This window comes from Eumetopias jubatus, unplaced genomic scaffold (assembly GCF_037043125.1).
Source record: "Eumetopias jubatus isolate StellerSeaLion01/CBP00866 unplaced genomic scaffold, mEumJub1_p1.0 scaffold_12, whole genome shotgun sequence".
Lineage (NCBI taxonomy): Eukaryota > Metazoa > Chordata > Mammalia > Carnivora > Otariidae > Eumetopias > Eumetopias jubatus.
The window spans coordinates 101,831,360-101,844,963 of record NW_028274818.1 but is presented as its reverse complement, the minus strand read 5'-3'; the positions used below and the strand labels follow the sequence as shown (position 1 = coordinate 101,844,963).

Below are 13,604 nucleotides of genomic sequence, written 5' to 3'. Positions count from 1 at the left end.
TGTATTTCAAGCATTCAAGTAGACAGGCCTCCATGGACCAGAATACTCCCGCCTGTACGTTCTCTGTATTGCCAACACATCAGCAAGCATTTTGCAAGGGAATTGACTCTAACATCAAAATTGTTTCAACGTTTAATCCAGTCCTGTGGCTCTAGGTTGGTTTATGGTGATCTTTGAGTGGAAACCCCACCCCCAAGTGAGTAACATCTATTTTATTTTCATAGCACCTGTTCCTTATGTAGTTATGATTTATTCTCTAGCTGGCTCCCTGAGGGCAAATCCTGTTTGACACTCATTTATCCGTGCCTCCTAAACCAGTGTTCTTCTCACAGTAAGGACCTAACATCTGTTGTGTGAGTGAAGAAGTGAATGAATGGGAGCACAAACATACGGACAGCTGGACAGCCAGCTGTGCCAGTTAACCCATCCTAAAACAATCCCAAGCCCCACTCCTTCAGGTGAGTGGTTAACAAGTGCATCAAGATTAATAAAGTCCACAGTTGACTCAGATTTTAGCTTTTACTTAATGTCTATTTTCTGTTCGGAAGTCTCATCTAGGACACCACGTTAAATTCAGTTGTCATGTCTCCTTGGCTGTGACAATTTCTCAGACTTTCCTGCTTTTTGATGACCTTGATGGTGTTGAGGAATCCCGGCCAGTGTTTTGTAGAATGTCTCTCATTTGGGATTTGTCTAATTTTTTTTTTCTCATTATCAGATTGGGCTTATGGGTTTTTTGGAAGACTACAGGTAAAGTACCATCCTCATCAGATCACATCAAGGGCATATAGTATCAACATGACCTTCACTGTTGATGTTAACCTTGATCACCTGGCTAAGATTCACATTTCTCCACTGTAAACTAGTCTTTATCCCTCTGTTCCCTCTGGAAAGTCACTATGCACAGCCCACGCTTTAAGGAGTAGGGGGTTATACTCTACCTCTTTGAGGGGAAAGTAGCTACATAAATTATTTGGAATTCTTCTGCAGAATGCTCTCTTCTCCCAGATTTATTTAATTAGCCAATCGTTTATCAGTATGGACTCATGGATATTTACTTTATATACTTTGAGTTGTAATCCAGTACAGGTATCCTGTTTTTTTGTTGTTTTTTTTGTTTTGTTTTGTTCTTAAAGTATGCTCGACACCCAGTGTGGAGCCTATGTGGGGTTTGATCTCACCACCCTGAGATCAAGACCTGAGCTGAGATCAAGAGTTGGATGCTCGACTGAGCACCCAGGCACCCCATCCCCGCTTTTTCAAAGTTTGCATTACACCACTTCACTTTTATGAAAGACCTAGAGTAGTACCTGTTTTTGTTAACTGAAAGAAATCCTAAGAGGATTTTCACTTTTATGAAAAAAGGGGAAAAGTAAAAATAGTATTGTTTTGCAGCAAGCCCTTGTAGAGGCAGCACACACCCCAGTGAGAGTGACGCTGCCAAGCTCCTTCCCCAAGATCTACAAACGCAGCATCTCACCATCAAGCCTCCGTAGCTCTGCACTGTGCTTTATCTCAATTGACTGTGTGGATTCATTTGCAAGGTGTATCCTAAGATAAGAAAAGCTTAAAAGCAGTTAATTTGGGGGGTCTGGTAACACTAAAAAATGTTTCCATATAAAGTAATGGTAATTGCTGATTCTCATTACTCCACTTCAGCTAATGACAGATTTCACAGGAACACTCACTCTACTTTCTGATAGTGGGGAAACCTGTACTGTTTTGTCACTCAAATTTTTCCCATTTTGGCCACTGGGAGTGCTTTCAATGGGCTCCCATGTCCCTTTTAAGATTTTTTTTAAAGATTTAATTATTTATTTTGAGAGAGTGAGAATGAGGGAGAGAGAGAGTACATGAGAGGGGGGAGGGTCAGAGGGAGAAGCAGACTCCCTGCCGAGCAGGGAGCCCGATGCGGGACTCGATCCCAGGACTCCAGGATCATGACCTGAGCCGAAGGCAGTCGCTTAACCAACTGAGCCACCCAGGCACCCTCCCATGTCCCTTTGAAAGGCCTCTATTATTGTAGGGGTTTTTCACACCTTTGTTTGTGAGCGCTTCCTGGCACTCCAAGCGGCTTATGGCTCAGGGTATTTCCTGCCCCAGTCCTAGAACCATCTATTTCTCCAAGGAGCCCTGATTCCTCTTCATTGGAGAATGGCTATTAGGAGCCAAGGTGTGGACGCTAGGTGACCTGTGCCTTATAATGTCTAATACGTGACCCCTAGAAAACTTCAACCTACATATGTGGCTTATGTATTTCTGTAGGACCAGTTGTAGTCTCCTCTATCCTAAAAATGCCTTCTCTTAATCTCACCTCTCTCAAACTCATGACCCAGTTTTCTTCCCTTCCCCATCCAGCTGCTTAAAACAAGAATCAGCAGTGATTGCCTTTACTTCTTCCTCACGTACTATGTAACCCCCTGCAGTCTGTCTTCCAGGCTAGTCCACAGACTCGGCTTCCTCCAAGGCCACCAAGAATCTCCTAATATTCCTCAGGCCTTTCCTGCTGAGGCTGGGTTTTCACCGCCCTGCGGGGCACACCTTCTCTGTTGGAAAGCTTTGGCTTCCACGATCTTTGCTGCTGGCACTCCCTCCCAGTTCTCTGATCATTTCTACGGTTCTTTGGCAACCTTGTCTAAACTGCTTAAGTTCTGCTGTTCCATCCTGACCTCCTTTCTGTCGGCTAGTATTTTCTCCCTGGGCAGACTCTCCCACCCCCACGCTGTCATTACTACAGAACAAAGTTACTATACACTAAAATAGTATCGATGGTCCTCCATGGTCTAGCCTCCACCCCCTCTGCAGGTCCAGCTCCAGCTGCAGCATCCCTCCGTGGACTGGACCCCCCAAAACTCCTCTCCTCTGCCTGTATTCCACTTCTTTCAGCTTAAATGCCAACTCCACATAATGAATGAACTGCTCTTTCATTTGCCTTCTCCATATTGAATTGATATTTTGGTTACAAGCACAAACATTAACTCTCGCCAGCCAAACGAGGGGATTTACTAAGTGAGTGCAGAGGTATGCCACTGTGTGTCAGCAGCTGGCGGGTGCAGAGATGAGCACACAATGGTAGTTGAGGTGAACTTAAAGAAGGGCATGTTTACGAAAGGATGGTCAGAGTTAAGGGAAACTAGAGGTGGTGCAGTCCTCGGGGCTGGTGACAGCACTGCTCACTGCCAGGCCTGAAGGAACAAGGGAGAGCAACAGAGGAAGGGGCCACCTGCCAAGGATCTTCAGATGAGGAAAGCTGCCAACCCACAGCCCAGCAGGCAGGAAACGAGAAAAATAAGTACCTTGAACTCCCTTTCCTGCCCTTGGATCTCCTGCCAGTCCCTCCCATCTGCTAAACCCAACAGGAAGCCAGAGGGTTTTGCATTCCACTGGGGCCAGTCTCCCAGGACAGAGAACAGGGTGGAGAAGGGAGGAGAGAGGCAGAGTGGATACAGAGGGCCACAATCTTCAGCCAAGTCATGGTACTGAAGAGCTGCATAACCAAAAACCAGGTCTGCAAGGTGTCAAACACACAGCAACCAAGACCAAGGCCCAACAGATTCAGCCAGGAAAGATACAAGCACCTTTTGATTCAGACAGCTTATTACTTACACAGGCAGAAGATTAGCCGAAGGTGCCAGCTCCACATGGTCCTTGTTGCACACAACAGGAGGAGGACTACAACGAGGGTTGGGGGATTTCCCATTGCTGAGAAGCCAGTTCTAGATGCAGTTAAGCTATTTTACAGTCTACAGCTCTGCTCAGCGGGAGGCGGTGCAGGAAGTTTCACACTTACCAGATCCTGGGAGGCGACCTCTCCTGACAGTCTCCCATGGGATAAGACCAATGCCTCACAAACCTCCCATGCCTCACAAACCTCCCATCCTCTCGGGTTCCTGGAGGATCACTTAGGCTGCAGGTCAAGCCTCTGCCTGTGTGGCCAATGTGGGTAAGCGCCAGGGCACCAGGACAGAGTGGTTCCCCAGGGAAGTAGCTCAGGCAACTCCACAGAGCTCAGTGGCACAAGGCTGAGAAGCTTCTCTCTAAAGCACTAGGTCTCAGATGACTCAGCCCCAACCATTCTCTCTTCCAACTTTCAAACTCTTGGGAGAGAATTCAGCTGTCCCAGCTTTGGTCTGGATGGACACCATCAGCTGTGGCCAGGGGCAGACTTGCCATGAACAGATGGAGGCTCTGGGCCTGCTCCCACGTGCCCAGCAGCTTTCAGGGACAGGCCACGTCCATCTGGACCCTACTTGCTTCTGCTCTGAAGAAGTGTTATTTCCATATCAACTAATGGAGAGGGAGATCGAGAATGGTCTTTGAAGACAGCAGTAACAGAATGACTGATGTGACTCTACCAACAGACCAGCGAGCCCAGAGTAGAGGGGACTTCTGGCTGACCAGAGGTTGGAGCTGCTTTTAAAGACCTGAGCATAAAACAGTATGTATGCACAGCAGTTAACGTTTGCAAATAATTTAAAGATAATGTCACATTTATTATCCTTAAGTTCACGATGACAAAGAGAAACTATGTGTGGGAATGTTTCCACCTTCTGTTAAAAGAGTAAACAGAAAGCATGGTTAGGAGGGATCAAGTGAAGCCTATCTTAACCCATGGACACCAAGGCCTGGTTCTGTTGGTTAATAAGCAGGTGAATAACCTGGCAAAAAGGTTAATAAATATGCCCCTGGCTGACAGGGAAGGGATTAGAGTCCTTCTCTTATCATTAGGTGTTTCCAGGAACACACAGGCACAAAGACCTTCCCAAACAGTAAAGAACCTCATCTCTGCTCGCTGAACCCAGCAGACCCACCAGCAACCCTACAGCTTGGTGGGCTGTGGGGGGGTGAGGTGGGCAGGCCCACTGGGCGGGGGCAACACCATAGGCAGTGCATTGCTGCCCCTTTCGTGCCAGCATGTGTCCAGGATGGGGTAGAGCTTGCCCTGGAAGTCAGCCTGGAATGTGTAGAGCAGCCGCAAGTCATCGGGGCGGTCAGCATCAAAGAAAGTGAGCTCTCCGTGCTCATAGTGCAAGTAGACGCCGATGCGGTGGGGGTGGCCGGCCACAGGCAGGGGCACCCGAGGACAGCCAAAGGCCTCATACACCCGGCCCTCCTTCAGGCCAATGAGCCACACGCCGTTCTCTGGGGACTTGCTCAGCTTGCCCTTGCGACTGGCTGTGCCCTTGATGACCCCCAGGCGCCAGTCGCTCTTGTTGCCCACCACCACCTCCCAGTAGTGACGGCCCCAGGAGAAGCCCCGACTGGCCAGGACGCAAGTACTGTAGTCAAAGCGCTCAGGTTGGCTGGCACGCCGCTGGGCCAGAAGGCCGCACTGCACCACCGTGTTGCCCTTGGAGAGTTCCAGGAGGGGGTGGGCAGTGGCAGGGTCTAGCTTGAGGGACTCCGGGGCTAAGAAAGATCAAAGAAGTGTTTCAAGCTACACAGAAGGCAGCATACCCTGCCACAAAGGAGTTTGATTGGAGGCCCTGAGTTCCTCCCCTGAGGAACTGCCATGGCCTCATCCCTGTATCTGAGAGGCCTTCTAATAAGGGGCCAGGCCCAGAAGAGGCAACCCTAAGGATGCTTGCTGAATGCATGAACAATTCCTGAAGTGTGGGAAAAAATGGATAGCTATGAGGGAGGCATTCTGGTTAAGGAAAAGGCCATGCACTCGGGGCACCTGAGTGGCTCAGTCCATCAACTGCCCGACTCTCGATTTCGGCTCAGGTCATGATCTCAGGGTGTGAGATCAAGCCCTGGGTTGGGCTCCGTGCTTACTGGGGAGTCGGCTTGGGATTCTCACTCTCTCTCCACCCCTCCCCCAACTCGAGCGCTCGCTCTTTAAATAAATAAAATCTTTTTTAAAAAATAAAAAAAAAAAAATTACACAACTTGTCTTTGGCCAGTAAGAGTTGGAGCTGAGCTTGAGCCCGGAGTGTCTGGTTGAACCCCAAAGCCGCGCTCTCACCACTAACCCATGCAAACACCCTTCCAGTCTTCTGTGCCCACCCTGCAGGGCAGCCCTCAGGAAAGAGAACAGGTTGGAGCCTTACCTGGCAGAACTTTTCGGAAGAGCCTCTTCCACACGGTCAGCTTGATGTCAGCCTGGTGGAGGCCTGGCTTGAAGGAGATGGGGCTGAAGGTACCTTCCAAAGGCCGGGCCTGCTGGAGCTCTGCTCTGAGGGTGACGGTTCACCATGATGGCAGAGCTGCACACCAAACCCACCCCTTCACCCTGACACAAGTCCAACAAGCCAGTCGCAGCTCAGAAGACTGTGTACTGAAGATGCCTGTCATTTCCTCCCCTCCACCCCACTCTGAGTGCCTGCCCCCTTCCTAGAAGGGGAAATACTCTACATCAGGGCAGGCCCGAGACCAGCAGCATCACCTGGGAGCTTGCCAGAAATGCAAATTTCTCAGGTCCCACCCCAGACCTGCTGAATCAGAAAGTGATTACTAGAGCCCAGTGATCTGACGTAATGAGCCCTCCAGAGGGTGCTGATGCACATCAACGTTTGAGGACCCCTGCCCTATACTGGGCGACCCTGGCCCCTAGCCACAGCTGGAGTGGACGCCTGTTCCCAATCAGCTTCACTGTCCATTCATTTACACCAATGTTCCTAACCCAACTGTCCTTAAGACTAAAGAAAATTTGAAAAAACAAGGAGACTCTCACAATCAGAGTCTGAGGAAGGCCAAGGAACTGCATGGTTGTTCATTTGTTGGGACTGGAACATGGGTTCAATCCCTTCCCACAAGCTATGGTTCAGGATTCATGGCCCCTCGTTCTGGCTCTTACCTCTCCCATTCATTGCCCATTCTGCCTTGCATCATACAATAAATACCCAAGTCCTACACCCTACTTCACCTTTTCACGTGACCATTCCCCACTCTGCTTGCCTGGTCAACACCTGTCCTCTGCCCTAAGCTCGTCCACCTGTGCATCATCTTCGCCCATTCCCCCCACCTGCAACCCCAGTCACCTTCTGTTATTTCTGAAGCTCGAGTGAACTTCTATGGTTTTAGGTACCCACAGTGACATAACCATAGTTCACCATCTGCCGCCCACCAGTCTTTGAGACCCTTAAAGGCAGGGGCATGACTTTCATCTGTGTTCCCTGGGCTCAGTACAGAGCCAGATGTGGGCAGCTGCTGCCAAGACACTGGTACAGCTGAAGGCAGAAAGTGGTGGAGAGGAGCCACCAGATCCAAGCTGACAGCTCCCTCCAAGGTTATTACCTGGAGGCCATGGAGTGATACTTCTGGAAGACAAGACAGGACGGTTAAGGCATGAAGGAGGCTCTTGGGACCGGGGGACCTCGGCATGGGGGACACTCCCTCGTCCACTCACCCGGATGAACTCATGGTGACTCTCATTACTGAACTGCTCCAGCACGCGCTCGGCCTGGACCAGCCGCTCCTGAGTGCCCTGGGCCTGCTCCAGCTGCATGTCCAGGGAGGCCACGAGGCCACGGGTATGACCCTCCAACCCCTCCAGGCAGCGGGCCTTCTCCTCATCCACCAGGTGGTGCAGCTCCTGGAACTCACGACGAATCACCCAGCTGAAGACATCAGATTCATTCTGGGACAAAGAGGAGCTGGTCACAGCTGGAACCTCGACCAGAACTGCCTGGCTATGGCTGACGTCGGTGTCCCTAGGCCCTGGCAGCTTAGGCCTTCCTGGGCCTCCAACTGGAGCTGGTTCTAGTAGTTCAGTTGCAGGGCTGACTCCTGCCCAGTGTTCACACTGTGCCTGGGCATCCCACATGTGGCCATGGGGAGGGCAACAGAGGCAGGGGAGAGACTGGCCCCCAGCTCCCATTTCAAACACAGTGGCTCTGCTATTGCTTTGTCACTACTGGGAGGTGGTGGTGGGCAATATTGCTATTAAATGTGCATATCAGATTTAGCTTTAGTACAGGATTCCACAACTGAAAAAAGTCTACAAGTCCCTGGGAGAGCAGACTTTAGACAGCCAGGATTCCATGTGTGACCCTGAGTTCAGCCTCCACCGGGAAGGGGTAATGCCGTCTCCCTCTGAGGGTGGGGAGGTGAACGGAGAGGACTCTCAGGGGACACTGGCCTCCAGCTCCTGTTTCACAACTGCCTGCAGCGCCCAGGCTCCACACCCTCCCTGGACTGTATGGATGGAGCTCTCTGGGATTTGTCCTGCATACCTGACCACCCCCCAACCTGCACTTACACACAGACAGGTGGAAGAATGTTGTTTGTGAAACTCGTGCTGCATGAGTGACCTTGGGAGCCTGATTAGTGGACAATAGCTGGCCTCCAGGTCAGAACTGGCCCTTCTGGCCTGGATGTCAAGAGCTGTAAATCTTGCCTTACATCCACTCTAGCTCCAGGCTGGGCTGGCCCCCCAGAATGGAATCTGGGAGGAGGGGCAAGCACACCCAGCACAGGCTCCTTGAATACGGAAAGACATGATAATGGAGGAATGCAGCTCACTCCAAACTACACAGAGGCAAACACATGTGTAACTTCATTTGCCCTATAAATACAGTCCTTATGGGGACGGTCAGTTGGAAATCTCACCTGAGGGGAGGATGCTTGGCCCAGGCCTCTCCATCGGGACTCCAGCCTGGCCATCTCCACGGAGCTTCCCCAACTAATGAGGCTGGATGTTGTAAGTACCCGATCTGATGTAACTGTCTTATTCTCCTTTACTGCTTATCATTGCACTCATCTATGCGCAGATTTCCCTTTTCTTCTTTCTGATTCTATTAGATTTTTATACTATCAATAACGTGTTTTTTCTCCTTCAAAACTGAGAGTACAGCTGCCATGAATCTTTTTTTCAGAACGCCTCCCAGCCCCAGTGTGCCTGTCACTCAGGAAAAGCAGAAAACCACCAAGCCTTTCCACACCTCTGCTCCCAGGTACTGGGCGGGCACCAGACTGTCAAGGTCAAACAGACGTAGAGAGCAGGAGAGTCATGCCCTCACTTTGAGCTGTTTACCTCTAGGACTTAGGTTCTGTGTTATCTCATTCCCAAGGACAAGAGAGAGACAGCCAACTTGGACAGAGTCCTAACAACTGAGTTGATTCCCCTGAGGGGATTTGCCCTTCTCCCCCACTCCGCCCTGGAATGCTTTGAATTCTGGCTTCGTATGAAGGCATGGATTTCTGTAAAGAACAAATCAGAACTGGGCTCTGTAGGAAAGGGAAGGTGGCCAGCCCCAGGGTAAGGGTACAGAGGGAAAGGGCACTCACGACAATCCGGGTCCTGTTGTTCACCAGTTTGGCAATATGCTCATCCACCTTCTTCTGCTCCTGCTTCAGGTCAGAGATGACAGCCGCTAGGTCTTCCTGGAGACAATGTACCATGGCCTCATGAGTAGCCGACTCCTTCACCGTTTCAGCTCCTTGGGACCAGCCCTGGGCTTCACCCTTCCAGGGAGCATCCCAATGGCCACAAGCACTCCCAGTGGAACCAGGGAAAGAGCTACTCAGGTACTCTTGACTCCAAAATAGGTTAAGATTATTCAAAGATATTCCACATTGAGGGCACAAATTACCCAGACAGAAAAGGATCTCCAGGTCATTCCTCTTCAGGACATGGAGACGGGCGCTAAACACTGTCCACCACAACATCCAAGAGGGGCGATGACCAGTCTGAAGCCAACACTCCCTGAATGGAATGCTGGCCATTGGGTACCCACCAAGTAAACTCTCTGGTCACCAGCAGGTCTAGAATCAGTGGACATTTGATCAAGATATCACAAAAAGGATGGCCCCGAGGGAGGCCAATGGTGCATACGGTTGCCCCGCTTATACCTGGAGATTCCCCACTCCCTATGAAGACCAGAATCCTTCCCGGCAGACTCCGGCCCAGTCTGGATTTGGGACCTCCCTAGGCTGAAGTAAACTCACTTCTCCTGGGCTTTCCTGGCCCCAAACCTGACAGTCTTAAGCGTTCAACCAGGACCACCTAGACCCCCAAACAGCTGCACTACTTAAAAGGAACCCTGCTGGTTTGTGCCCATGGAGCATACACGGTCTCTGGCTTAGATAGTTCCCAAGCAGAAATCAGCAGCAAGAGGGGCACCTGGCTGGCTCAGTTGGAAGAGCATGTGACTCTTGATCTCTCGGTTGTGAGTTCAACCCCACACTGGGTGCAGACATTACTAAAAAAATAAACTTAAAAAAAAAAAAAAACAGCTACAAAAGCCTTTCAGGAAAGGAGCTGAATAAAGAATAAAGTCAGTGTAGGGATAAATGGACACAGAGTCTTGCTCTGGATAATGAGGCATCAGAAGATCTCATAGCAACCCAAGAACAGAACTCTAGTGGTAAAACTCTCTTGAGGCAGAGAGAGATGAGATTAGTTCTTTCCCTCTTTCTCCATCAAACTGGGTCACTGGGAGAAGAAAAAAAAAATCATGCAAATAAATAAATAACCTCAAGATCTCAATCAATAGGAGGAAAAAAGGAATGCATGAAAGGGACCTAATAAAGGAACACAATTTTGTTGCATCACAGAGAGGAGTCTTGGGATCACAAACACCCACATCTAAAACCAGGACCCAAGCAGTCCCAGGCTCCAAGCCAGAAATGATGAGAGAGCTCCTGTGTGTTTCCTTCTCTCCTGGGCTAATAAAACACAGGCTCAATTTCATTGCACTGCAATTTGGCTTCCTCCTCTCACACTCCACTAACACTACTCTTGTCAAGATAATCAATCCTTACTGCTAAATCTAACAGACTCTTTCCAATCCTCAGCAGGCATTTCACATAAGTGATCTTGTTCTCATTAAAAAGCTCTGTTCTGATTTCCAGGAGGCCATATTCAGCCAGTGTTCCTACTCTCTCTGTGGATTCTTTCTGTCCCTTTTGGGGTGCTCTATTTACCTGAATCTTAAACCCTGGTGCTCCTTGGGGGCATCATCTGTGTCTTCCCTATCATGCTGCAGGCACCCCTGGTTGGTCTTCTCCACTCCTACGGCTTCAATTACCACCCATATGTAATTACTCCCAGTCTCTTACCCCCCAGCCTCACTCTCCAGTCCACCCTCCGACAGAGTGCTTGGACCACATCAGGACTCTGCTTAAAACTCTCCAGTGCCCCCCCCCGCAACCAGGATGGTCCTCTGAATAAAATACAAATCCCTTCACGTATCACACAAGCCGTACTATGACCTGGCTTCCACTTACCTAACTCTCCCCTGTGAGAGTTAGGTCCCTCTCACAATTATAAGAACTTATAATTTCTTAAATATCCCTCCCTCCTGATCTTTTGCAGGGCTGTCTTTATACAGGAAATGCTTTCCTCCCCTTCTTTTCCTACCAAGTCCTCCTTGTGGTTCAGGTCTTGGTTCAGCAGTCCGCTTCCTCCAGGAAACCTTCCCTGACCACCTGAGACCACGCAGGAGCTACATTTGAGGTGGTCTCCCCATTGCCTGTACTTAACCCTGACAGTAGCACTCAACACATGCGACTCTCTGCCAGACTCCCAGACTGTGGCAAAACTCTTGCCCACTATTGTACTACAGACTCTAGCACAACACCAAGCACACGTCAGGTGCCGAGTAAATGTCTGTGGGCAAGAGGGGCTGGTGGATGGCTGGGCTGGCCCTGTGCACGTTTCATACTTGTCTTCCAGGATTGAAGAAGCAAAGAAATGCTGCCCGGGGCACTCAGCCAGGAAATCCCTGGAACTTTGCCTTCAGATCTCGATGCTCTTTCTCTTTCCCACCCCTATCACCTGTATTTTGTCATTCCTTACCTTTACTCTCCCTCCCTCCCAAACACTATGCCAGGTACTCTCTAGCAATTCACTTCCAAGAATCCTTCCTGCCCTTCTTTGATCTGTTTGGCAATGGAAAGAAAACTGGCCACAGTTTGAGTCCTCGCTCTGCCACTGACAAGCTGTATGACCTTGGATAAGACCCTTACCTTCTCTGAGCCTGTTTCCTCATTTGTAAAGTACAATGATAACTCCATCCCCCTCGTAAACCTTAGATCAACATATTCACCAAAGAGAGTATCATCATCATCGTTCACCTTAAATGATGACCTGCCAGATCTGAGGCAAAAGTCCACGAGGACAGGAATCCACTGTTTCTGCAAATACGCTTTGAGTTTTTACTTACATGTTAGGCATGGCTCTAGGCATGAAAACACCTGAGGAAACAAAACAAAGTCCTTGCCCTCATGCATTGTCCGCGGAGCGCTCAAAATATGAATGAGAGCTACAAAGAAAAACCGAGCAAGGGAAGGGGCTACCACTTGACAAGGGCTCTCCAATATGCAGGTCAGTAGTCCCCAGCACCTGGATGGAAATTGGAACAGCTGCTCAGAACACGATGGATGGATGCATGCTCTATGAGTTCTGCTCCAGGACAGGGCTGGAGGGAGCTGGCATCCTGGCCTGGGACCCTTCTCTGCCAGGCAATGGGGCCAGAGAGGGTAGGAGCTGGGCTCCCTGTGTCCCTGCAACCGCACCCTGCCCCCCACAGCCTCACTGCCCACCTTCATGCGGCTGTAGACAGTGGAGACAGGCGTGACACGGTGATGCTGGTGGGAGCCCAGCAGGCCACAGAGGCCACAGATGAGCTCCTGGTCCCTCTCACAGAAGAGGCTGAGCGGGTTCCGGTGGTGCTCACAGACCTTGGGCTCTGGGCCCCCAGGGAACTGTAGGGCTTCAATCACCCGTGCCAGGGAGACATTGGGCGGGGAGCTGCTGCTATCCACCTCCTGTCGGCACACTGGGCAGCGGAGCTCCGAGTCCAGGTGGCGGGACAGGGACACCAGGCAGCCCTTGCAGTAGGAGTGGCCACACTGCAGCATCATGGGCTCCTTGAAGACCTCCAGGCAGATGGGGCACTGAAGGCGGTCCTCCAGCTCAGGCACGCTCACCTGCCACGCCATCCACGGTGCCCGGCTAGAAGAGAGGGCAGCTTACTCAAACCTGCTCCCTCCACCCCCTGGGGCCCCACCCCCTGGCAAGTGCCACTGGAAATCAGAGTGCCTTAGGGTCTCCAGTCCTGGATTCCAATCCCAACCCCTATGACCTTGGGTCCGTTTTCTGTCTTTAAAAACAAAGGGCTTAATTGGGGAAAACTCACTTGGAAATGCAGAATTCTACATTTTTCACTCAGATTTGGAGGTAAACACAAAAGGAGCTGTCTGCAAGGTCATTTGGAGCGACACCAGCAATGTGCCCTCTAGCTGCATGGACACAGCAATGGACAGCAAAAACAAACAAAGGTCCTTCCCATGTTCTAGATCAGTTCTCAAACTGGTGAGCAACTATTGGAAGCACAATTTCCTGAGTCACCCCTTCACACATTTTCAGTGAGCCCCAGAAATCTACATTTATAACAAACACCCCCCAGGTCATTCTAAAGCAGAGACTGCTATTCCGGAGAGCCTGAGACCCTGTGAAAGCTGACTGGCACTGAGAGAGAAGAGGCACCAAGGTAAAAGTTGGCAGCAGACCTAGGGAGAGCCCCCACAATGAACTACCTGCTTTCTCAGAATCCGCAGAGATGTCCAATAGATCTGCTCAGTTTTTTCTTCTCTCCAGGATGGGCAGTGGCACTAAGAGGTGTGGGGACTGCAGCTGAACGTGAGCTTCACCCTTA

At 50.4% G+C, this 13,604-nt stretch overlaps 1 protein-coding gene across 2 annotated transcripts; it reads right to left on the bottom strand.

Moving 5' to 3' along the window:
• Nucleotides 1-4,819: 4,819 nt before the first annotated feature.
• LOC114214542 (E3 ubiquitin-protein ligase TRIM50) lies at nucleotides 4,820-12,888 on the bottom strand. Of its 2 annotated transcripts, none has more exons than XM_028110273.1 (6): nucleotides 12,490-12,888; nucleotides 9,232-9,327; nucleotides 7,352-7,582; nucleotides 7,240-7,262; nucleotides 6,054-6,178; nucleotides 4,820-5,409 (listed from the first exon to the last, which is right to left on the bottom strand). In XM_028110273.1, the coding sequence occupies exons 1-6, from the start codon at nucleotides 12,886-12,888 to the stop codon at nucleotides 4,820-4,822; spliced, it is 1,464 nt and encodes a 487-aa protein (XP_027966074.1). The 2 variants fall into 2 exon arrangements, with proteins under 2 accessions (XP_027966074.1, XP_027966075.1); XM_028110274.1 differs by having other exon boundaries at nucleotides 7,240-7,259.
• Nucleotides 12,889-13,604: the final 716 nt, after the last annotated feature.